The sequence below is a fragment of the Sinocyclocheilus rhinocerous genome, unplaced genomic scaffold, assembly GCF_001515625.1.
Source record: "Sinocyclocheilus rhinocerous isolate Xijiao unplaced genomic scaffold, SAMN03320098_v1.1 scaffold245, whole genome shotgun sequence".
NCBI classification, from domain to species: Eukaryota; Metazoa; Chordata; class Actinopteri; order Cypriniformes; family Cyprinidae; genus Sinocyclocheilus; species Sinocyclocheilus rhinocerous.
The window spans coordinates 1,045,272-1,056,660 of NW_015659923.1; the positions used below are offsets into that span (position 1 = coordinate 1,045,272).

General features: G+C 36.0%; 1 protein-coding gene across 1 annotated transcript in view; it reads right to left on the bottom strand.

Moving 5' to 3' along the window:
• Positions 1 to 1,228, bottom strand: part of LOC107724387 (MAM and LDL-receptor class A domain-containing protein 1-like) — a 30,627-nt gene extending 29,399 nt beyond the window's left edge. The window contains exons 1-2 of the mRNA XM_016533297.1: positions 1,063 to 1,228; positions 308 to 442 (exon numbers count right to left, since the gene is read on the bottom strand). Of these exons, the coding sequence (XP_016388783.1) occupies positions 308 to 442; positions 1,063 to 1,228 (301 nt within the window). The remainder of the gene's footprint in view (positions 1 to 307; positions 443 to 1,062) is intronic.
• Positions 1,229 to 11,389: the final 10,161 nt, after the last annotated feature.

The window sequence follows — 11,389 nt, forward strand, 5'->3', positions numbered from 1 at the left end:
CTGGTAGCCTGTTTCCTGATCACCTGCCTGTCTTGGATATCCTTTTGTCTTGCCGTTTTGGACTTTGTTTGCCCCTTTTGGATTACGTTCGCCGTCGATTGACCCACGCCTGTTTACCGGACTACTCTTTTGTCTTGTCTTCAATATACCTGTTTGTCATTGTCTGACTCATGCCTGTTTTTGACCACGTCTTTTAATAAAAGCTTTGCATATGGATCTGCACGCCTCTCTCAGTCACTCCGTAACAATCGGGTTTTATAGAGTTAAGTGGTATCCATACAGATATAAGACGAACTGTTTTACTTACCATTAACATTTTCTCTGTGGTCGGTCTCAGTACTGGGATGGTTCAAACCTGATCCTCTTATCCAAATATGATGTTCATTTTGAAGTTGAAAACCACAAAAGCCTTCATCAAAGTCACATCTCACAAACTCAGAGCCTATATGAGAGGAAAGTCAAAGCTATATCAGGCCATTACAATAAAATAAACACTGGTGTCTGCTAATCCTTTAAAATCTGTTACAGAGACACCATTAAAAACATGCAACTCTGTACGGCATCCATCATATAACACATTTAATATGCGCTTGATTTAAAATCTGTTGTCACAAAATAGATTCAGGAGATGCAAAATGAAAAAAATCGAATTATATAATATAATGTTCTGTGTTTACATGGACAACATAAGATGAAAATGAAAATGCTAATGGAAAATCTTTTCTGAGCATCATTAAAAGGATGAAGGTGCAAAACAAAAGCAATAGTGGTCAACCCTAATACATCAACCTCAATTCTGTAATGTTCTGCCTTTTAAAAGCCCCAGAAGGATTAAATCAATATTATAAAAGCACTGTTGTAAGACCTCCCAGTGCGCTCCTTTATGCGTGTGCCATAAATCTCACTATTTACACATGAGGGCCTTTAGGAGCATTTAAAATCATGTTGCCAACAGAGAGGGAAAAAAGAATTGCCTGCATAAGCACAGGAAACATACACAAATAAAAGAGCAGACAAGGGAGCTGAAGAGCAGATAAGACAAACTTACAGACTAATACTTACAGTTAGTCTCATCACTGCCATCTTCACAGTTCTCTCTGAAATCACACATATGTTCCTCAGATACACAGCCGCCTCTTGCACAAGTAAACTCCTCAGGCAGACATGGCGTAGATGATACACTCGCCAGGAAACACAGCAGAAATGAGGCCCACACGCACACCTTCATTGAGCTCTCTGACAGATAATTCAGTAGCTCATTCAGATCTACATGTAAGCACAAACACAGAGACAGACACACTCACACCTCAATATCCAAAAACATAAATCCTCAAAATCCAAAGTGTCAGTCCACTGTACAACCTCGACTTTGTGCTACGGACAGCCGCATCTCACAGAACACTAGTGCAAATTACTTTATGGCTGTTACACAATAGCCCTGCTTTCTTTCATTATGTATCTGTGTGTGTGTGTGTGAGTCTGCACCTGATGTCAAAGTGTGTGTCAAACTCCATGCAATTGGCTAGAGATAAAGTGACAGTAAAATGTAATCTATTATTTTAAGACATAATATTCTGTGCAATAAGAACCCAAGTTTAGAATCGTGAGTTAAACAAACACATTTAGGTGAAAACATATAAAGCAATTTAAACAAGTGTTAATAGAAATTTGCTGCTATCTTAATTCCCTTCATTTTCAGTTCCAAAAAACAGCACTGAATGAAAAATAAGATGGCAATGTAATCAAGCGTAAGTTCCACCATCTGTCCTGCACCGGCTGGTCAAATAGAAGGTGACTATACTAATAATCCTCCTGTGAGTGATAAGATCCAGAGACTGCGGTAGTGATAATGGAGTCTTAAGACACACAAATCCTTAATAGTCCAATTGAAGAACAAATCTTGTGTCGCCAGGGATGTCACTTTCTCTCTATGTGATTAGTTGGGTTTATTGATTGTCAGCACCGGGAGATTTAAGTGGCTGTGTTCTCACTTAATGGACACTAATTATTATGTCAGTCGTCAAGTCAGACAACACAACAGAAGACAGACAGTGTATTAAGCATTGATCTGTCTTTAAATAAGCTTTTGGGCATTTACATACACTCTGGTGGATATTTCAGCAATGTTAATGAAGATTGTTTATCATCTTCTTTTTAAAAAATGACTGTTTTCAAACAGGTTCCTCAAATATTATCCACATCTGCAAAAAGGTGTACAAATAGGTCCAGCCCTAAACTCATGCCACATGTCGTAGAGTCATTGTAGCCATGTTGGCATGCTCGAACACTGCTGTAATGTTATGCATCACAGAGACACAATGTTTATAGCGTCTAGAGAAATCAACCTGTGAACGGTTCATCTAAAAATGCTCTACATATTAAGAATGGTTAAGAGAAAATCTACAAACATCACCATTAAAGGGATAGTTCACCCAAAAATGACATAATCACTTACACTCGCCCGTCACCCTTATGTTGTTTCCAAACTTTTATGACTTACTTTCTTCTGTGCAACATAAAATAAAATATTTTGAGACATTCCAAGTTTTTTGTCCGCTCAATACTAACCAAAGCTGTCTGGTTACCAAACAGTTTTATCTGTTTTTTTTGTGTGTGTGTGTGTGTGTGTGTGTGTGTGTGTTTTGCAGAAGAAAAAAAAATCATGAAATAATATAAAATACAGCCCATTAAGACTGTCTACTAACACTAAGACTGTGCAAAGCCCTCTCTTATGGACACTACTGCCTTTGTTCCTTTACAACACATTGTGTTAATCTCAGACTCACAAAAGCTGTCACTGATCGTCCACTCCTGGGAGTTTCATTCTCCTTTTGAATTGAATAGATGGAATTTTATAGTCTGTATGTTACCTGTCAGAGTTAAACTATTAGCCTGCCATGGCTGCTCCTTAGGTCATCCACCCATTTCATCACTCTCCTTCTCCATCAGCCCACAGCCTTCTGCAGCACAGAGTATCTCCAACCCTGACAAGCCCTCCGCTCTTCAATCCTGCTTTCTATTGTCACACTATTTATTTCAGGCACCCTCAGATCCCCTTTCTTTGTTTCTCTGGTGGTGGTGTAATCTTAATATTTGTCTTTTACTGGCAGGCCTGTCTAGTTATTTTGGAGTAATTGTTAAGACTACAACTATTTGTTCACTGCTCAGTGATCCAAATAAATTGGTTGGGCAAGCATCCATATCAAGGAACCCATAGTCCAACATACCTCATTTAGGTCTTCCAGTACCTGAAATTATGACTTTTAAATGAGTACTATTATTGTGTTCTCAGTTTACAGTTCAGCTTTTAGGTCCAAAGCATGGTATTCCCTCAGAGAAAGGAATAATACAAGAGCTAGTGAAGTTTGACACATGCATCATTCCTCTTGTGCTTGAGCTAAAAGCACCATATGTTCTCGATCAAAATCCTAAAGATAATCAACTCAGCAAGGTCATTGCTTTTCCAGTTTCAAATTGCTCCTTGAAGTGCTCGATTAGCTCTCTGACAAAATACATAGGTTTGAAATATGGAACATATTATTTATAAGGGACATTTTTCAAATGGTCTGTGAAATGTTTTAAAGGCCACAGTAAAATTAATGGAGGACAGAATGGTACAGAGAGGAAAATGAAGTGTAAAAACTGGTTCAAAGTACTGTACATGTTTAGTGACAACAGTTGTAAATATAAAAATAAATTAAAGTTATTAAACCAAATGTTCTCATTACATGTTATAAATAATCCAGTGTTTTTTTTTTTTTTTTTTGTTTTTTTTTTAAACAACTGTTGTGTAAAAGGAAACTTGAAACCACAAGAACAGCTTTTGAATGAACGGCTAGTCACAAAGTTTACCTACTAGAAAATTTTCGTTTTTTTTTTTGCTCACACTTTGTTTAAAAGTGCATTTCCAGAGATTAATATTAGTACAATACAAAATAAAATAAAAAGAAATGTAAATGACTTGCCACCTTTTTAATTATTTGATTATATTATATTATTATATATATTACATATTATATTAATTATTTGAAAGAAAAAAATGAGAAAAATGAACCAGATTCATAGTAAATTACATGAAGTGCTTTGTCATCTGTCACTTAAAGGATCTTAAAACTTCTGAAAACTAGTATTAATGGTTGCTAATTAGAGCACTAATAACATTTTCTGTAAAAATATCTATATGCGGCTCATTTTTCATTACTTGTCAACAACAGCCGGAGGAATGAACCAATTTTATTCTCCCTGTCAGCAGAGCTGACCCTTATACTCACACAGATGTGTGTCATTGTGCACAAGTCATCTAAATATAACTGTGCTTTGATCATATTATCCAGGCTGCAGTGTTTGTAGCACAGAGCGGTGGAAACTATATGCATCTCAATAAACCACCATGAATTTCAAAGCAACCAAAATGTTTCGTAAATGAGCGTGAATTTCATTTCCTTGAACAGGTAGCATCACACTCGGCTGAACACTAATCTTCTAGCTACCACTAGACATATTGACAATAATGACAAATATTTAATCTGAGCAACTTTATAGATTCAAGAGCTGCATTGGGTTTAAATATGAAAACAGATACAAAAGGCACAGAAACAAAGATCAAAAGAAGAAATACAATTACAGTATTGAAATACCATTATTCAGAATATTTATGCCAAATCAACTTGTCTGTGGATGTTTCTGGATGTTGTAAATGTACAGTAAAATAGTTTGACTGTTCATTCTTGATTGCATCCTCCCTCTTTGATCATCTCTCTTTCTTTAGACTAGACATGTCCTGACCTTTTATCATCTTTTCTCACCCAGACAAGTTTAAACAAGCTGTTTAATCTTTAACAAGGCTGCACACACACTGTCAGGATTAATCGCCTATGTGTTTTAACCCTCAATCGTCCCTCATTTCCTGTTTACACTTAAGTCCCTTGGGGTCAATATGACCCCAAACATTGAAAGAGTAATTGTGAAAAATATATACATTTTTAATCATACAAATAATATATCATTTTTTTGTTTACTTCTCATCTATACATTACTGCTGTGTTTTGGGAGATATGAAGATGTGGAAATTTTCTGATTTATGCCGGATTTATTAATTTTTTTTGACAAATGAAAAAAATATATATACATTTTTTCACATTTCCCATTCATTTCAATGTGGGGTCATATTGACCCCAAGGGACAGATTTGTGAAAAAAAAATGTACCTACCTTCAGAACAACCGAATCAAGCCCAGTTTTTTGTGAATATAGATATAAAATGTTGAAAAGTCACAAAATCTTATTCCACTGAGATGAAGGGAACCATTTTTTTAAACTAAGTAAAAGTTGATTGGGGTCATATTGACCCCAAGGGCCGATTGAGGGTTAAGATTTGAATGTGTTTGCACAACAGGGTCCGTGGTAAGACATACAGTAACATATTAATCTCTTATCATGTGTTGCTTCTAAGTGATGCTGAAGTCTGCTAGTTTTTTTTAAAATAATTAAGGAAAAAATGCAAAAAGGAAGTGTGTGACACCAGGTATAGTACATAAATGGCAGGCTTGAAATAAAAGCCGAAGTTAGATGAAAGAATTGGCCGTCTGCTTAAAGAACACATCAGTCATATGACTTCAAAAAATGAAAATGAAACAACAAGCGCATCTAAATTCTCTTTATTTGGATGACCTTTACACAAATTTTCAAAATGATCAAAAATGGTTAAGACATTAAACATAATTGGGTTTAACAATAGACCTTTTTCTACCAATTGTGCACAAAATGCAGGAACTCAGTTCGGACATGTAGAAATATCTTTCTTTGTACAAAGGTGAGGAATTGCAGTCATAAATAAAGTGGAAGGAAAGGGTCACAGAATCCTAACAGAGCAAGTTCCTGTAACCAAAATAGCAAAGACAACTGACAGACAGACTTGACAGGCCCCAGTGATGAATTAGTGATAGGGGAACGTATCACAATGACTTTGGCTCTAATTGCTTTTGCCAGAATTACATTTTCTTCAGGAAATTAAATTTAAACCTTGGATCACCTTATAGTAATAACCTAAAAGAGATTAATTAATGTTATTGATGTGACCAAAACTATGCAAATTAAGAAATGGACCTAAAGTCACAGAAGAGCATCGACAGAAATCAGGGGAAAATATTCTGTCAGTTCATTTAATAACTGTATGCCGCACTGCCTACGGTTTCATCTAGGTACTTTGGGACAAAATATTCCCATCCTATTAACAGAGGCAATAAAATGATATTCCTGGCACTAGAACAGACTAGACCCATATTGGCATACGCCAATTCTCCTTCCTAGGGTTCAAATGAAAGGGTGCACTTTGTATTTGATCCAGTCGTTTCATCTTCAGATTCCCCTGTCCTTCACCTCCATTCCTTTATGTCTCTGACTCACTTTCTCTTTGTTGGCAGAAATATGTGTAATACAGAGCTGCACCTAGGCCACAGAATAGACTGCAGCCTTTTAACAGTGGGGTTACCATGGATACCCGTTTTTATGACCCGTACTGATGATGACAGAGGACCCAAAGGATCCTAAGTGATTTCTCCATTTTAGCAAACAGTACAGGATTTGCCCTCACAAATGAAAAGATGTAAGTGTAAGCTGGACCTCTAGGGACTCAGATCAAACGTATTTAAGACGAAGTTTCTTTTTCTTCCATTACACTTTACATTTATGGCAAATTAATCATTAATAAGACTGGTGTAAAGTTGAGGGGAATTTCCATAGCAGCTACATTTCGAGTAGGTGTGCAGGTTTCCTAATCACCCAGTCTCCAGAGAACAAAGCATCAGTATGACAAGCCATTATATAAGACGGCTATGTGTGCATTATCTTGACTATATAAATCAGTCTGGAACAGTAATGATTATACATACTTTGAAGAAATCACTGTACCTTATATCGAAGTATTGCTGGAATACTTGATAGATCATTACACTAAGTGACAGGCCATGATTGCCTTGATAGATTGATTAATAACATTCAACCTCAGCTACAGCGTTTTGCCAGAGTGCAAGCGTGAAATACAAAGAGAAGCACGCAAGGCTGATGAAAGGCAAAATGGGTGTCAGAAAATTGAATCTCACCTTTGCGTTCTATGACTAATAAATTGTCTGACTGTGCGTAAGTGCTGCACCAGCATGAGACAATATCACACCCTAGTGGATAAAATGCGCAATTGCAATTTCTGTTATTTTACCAAAAGGGTAAGCATTTCGGAAACTAATCAAATATTGACGAGGCAATGTATCTCACGCAGTCATAAATACAGTTATTGAACATGACATAAAAAAATTACCCAGTAGCTTTCAAACTAGTCCATTAGGTTATATATGGTTACACTTTATTTTGATAGTCCACTACTAACTATATGTAACGTTGCAACTATACGTGTCAACTAACGCTTATTAATTTGCAACTACATGTCTACTAACTCTCAGAGTAGATTGTTAGGTTAGGTTTAGGGTTAGTAGAATAAGTTGGCATATACTTGCAAAGTTTCTCATAGTCAGTATGTTGTATGTTGTGGACCCATCAAAATAAAGTGTTAGAAGATATTAAAGCTGCAGTCCTTACTTTTTTTTTGGTTAAAAATGATCCGAAATCAAAATCTTTAGATTTAAGCCCGGCTCACACTGTGCGATTTTGGCCACGATTTGGTCGTCTGAGACAAATTTTGAAAATCCTAAAAGATTCCTATAATCCTAGGCTAAAATCTGTAGTCTTTGATCGGTAGTTTGACATGTTCACCGACAGCCGATTAATGGCCGTTGCGATCAGATTTGACCTCCGACGAACTTCTGGCAGTGTCAGAAGATTTGGCGCACAGTCCTGCAGTGTGACTTCTCCTATGACGAACGTAAATCTGTCTTCGTTTTTCAAGACAAGCCATGATCAAAATTGTCCTCCACTCACGGAATTCATATAAGTTGCCTTTGCAACGCGGTAAAGTTAGTTATAGGATTGATATTCGCTGGATATTCGCCTAGGCTGCTTTAGGGACCGTCTGCAAATTTACGTCTCAGTACAAAACGAAGTCCAATAATTAATACAAATTATGTTTACAACGCCACAGTAAATGCCTTGTGGGCAAACTGACAGAATTTAACCAATATGTCGCCATAGACAATATCTACCTTACTGTATGTACAGTACACAACTATTTTCTTTTAAAAATTACTATAATTCACCAAAAGTTTTTTTTTTTAATGTTCCAAAGGTTGTAGTACATTTGTAGTTACAAGACTGACTTACTACAGCTGAAATTTTGCCAATATCTCCCTTACTGTACATACAGTACATAATTATTCTTAGAAAACAATTACTGTAATTCACCAAGTGTTTTTTTCATGTTCCAAAGGCTGTAGTACATTCCTAGTGGCCAGACTGACTTACTACAGGTGAAATGTTGCCAATATCTTCCTTACTGTACATACAGTACATAATTAATCTTAGAAAAAAATTACTGTAATTCACCAAAATGTTTTTTTTATTTTGCAAAGGTTGTAGTACATTCCTAGTTACAAGACTGACTTACTACAGGTGAAATTTTTGCCAATATCTCCCTTACTGTACGTGCAGTACATAATTATTCTTAAAAACAATTACTGTAATTCAACAAAAGGGTTTTTTCATGTTCTAAAGGCTTTAGTACGTTTGTAGTTACAAGACTGATTTACTACAGGTGAAATTTTGCAAATTTCTTTCTTACTGTATGTACAGTACATAATTATTCATAAAAATCAATTACTGTAATTCACCAAAAGGGTTTTTTTCATGTTCCAAAGGTTGTAGTACATTCCTAGTGGCCAGACTGACTTACTACAGGTGAAAGTTTGCCCATGTCACCCTTACTGTACATACAGTACATAATTAATCTTCAAAAACCATTACTGTAATTGACCAAAAGGGTCTTTTCATGTTCCAAAGGCTGTAGTACATTTGTAGTTACGAGACTGACTTACTACAGGTGAGATTTTGCCAATATCTTCCTTACTGTACATACAGTACATAATTAATCTTAGGAAAAAATACTGTAATTCATCAAAAGGGTTTTTTCATGTTCCAAAGGTTGTAGTATGTTTGCAGTTACAAGACTGATTTACTACAGGTGAAATTTTGCCAATTTCTTTCTTACTGTACGTACAGTACATAATTGTTCTTAGAAAACAATTACTGTAATTCAACATAAGGGGGTTTTTAATGTTCCAAAGGTTGTAGTACGTTTGTAGTTACAAGACTGACTTACTACAGGTGAAATTTTGCCAATATCTCCCTTACTTTACGTACAGTACATAATTATTCTTAGAAAACAATTACTGTAATTCACCAAATCACAAAACATGCCTTTAACTTAAAGATGGTTAATTTTAAGGCTTTGATTTTAAATAGAATAAATCATTGTGCAGATTAATACATACATACAAGTGTCCTCCACTCTAAAAATTAGTCTGTCACAGATGATTAAAGAAAATGTTTTAGCAGAATCTCAGACAGTAAATGCAAAGATTGGACTTATAGATAATGTATATGTGAAGTACTTTTACAATTTTCATGAATTATTTCTTATTCACAGCTCTAATTCTGGATATTTGTTAATGTACATAAAAGTATTATTTTATTTCATCCTGCACTCAAACTTGCAACCTCTATATAGTGTATGTTTACAAGTCAATCAATTCACTTGACTTAACAATGCTTTCTGGAAATATAATAGCAATACTGAACCTACTTTATCCAATTTATGAAAACACAAAAACATTCTCGTCTCATTGCTATTCCAGTCATTTATTCAAACTCTTGTAGTCTCCTTCTAGTTCAATGGGAGTTTGAGTGTTTTACAGCATGTTCCTTAGAAAAGTCCTTTCTATAAAAGTCATTATTGCTCACTCATATGCATAAAATAAATGTTAATGATGTAAGTGTAATTGAAAAGCAAGTGATGTGAAATTAGTTGAACTGTGTTTGTGTCTTTGTAGTATCAGAAATGTTCAAACTGAGACTGAAGGAGGAGTTTCAGTAACTGAATGAGATCTTCATTGAACCTTACATCACAGAGAAACCTGATTCTCACATCAGTGATAAAAGACAGATCATGCGTATCAACATCTTTGAATGCCAGAATATCATGACAGTTTTGATGAAGGGAGATGCTGGAACTGGAAAAACTGTGACTGTGCAGAAGTTCATCCTGGACTGGACTGAAGAGAAATCAAACACTGATATCAATTATATATTTCTGATCCCTTTTCAGAAGCTGAACATTATCAGAGAGACAGTGAAGGAGTGTAGCTTCATACAGCTTCTGCAGCAATGCTTTGAAAACACTGGATGTATGAAACTTCATGACTCTGACAAGATCATGCTGGTCTTTGATGGACTCAATGAGTTTAAACTCCAAAACACAAAGATGATTACTGATATACACGATCCAGCCTCAGTCTCTGATCTTCTGACAAACCTGATCATGGGAAATCTGCTTCCAAACGCTCAGATCTGGATCACCAGCAGACCAGCAGCAGCCAATCAGATTCCTGCTAAATATATTGATCGTGTGATAGAGATCCAGGGCTTTAATGACCAACAGAAGGAGGAATATTTCAGAAAGAATATCAGTGTCCAGAGTGATGAAGTCATCAGTCACATCCAGACATCACTACGCATCAAGAGCATGTGTTATTTACCAGATTACTGCAGAATCATTGCAGAGATTCCTGAGGAAATGTTCAGTACAGGCCGTGATGATTTCCCCAGGACTCTCACTCAGATGTACAGCAAACTCCTGTTAGCTCAGATTAAACTGAAACGAGAGAGAAAAGAGACCATATAGCTCTGGTGAAAATAGCATTTCATCTGTTAGTAAACGGCAGCTCTCTCTTCTGTTATGAAGATTTGAAGAAATGTGGCTTTAGAGATGAAAGTGATCTGATACGTTCATCAATCATAATAAGATTGAAGACAAAAGCAAGCGTACATTATTCTGTTTCGTGAATCACAGAACACAGGAGTTTCTGGCAGCTTTATATGCGACTGAAGTCATTAATGTGAATAATCCACTCCAGCTCAGATCTGAAACATGAATATGGAGAGCTGTGCTTCACAGACTACTATGTACTCGAGAACGTGATGGAAAACGCTTTAGAAAGACAGATGGGTCTTTTCTTCTGCTTTTTACTGGGTTTGACGCTGAAATCCAGTCAGAGAGTTTTAAGACCTCCTGACACAGAGAGAAAGCAGCTCTTCATCCCGTCAACTCATAGTTCAACACATCAAAACAATGATCAGGAAGTCTTCTCCAGAAAATACAGACAAATACAGTCTCCCGTTTGACACTTTGAAAGAGCTGGATGAACATTGTTCAATCCAGGAAATAAAAA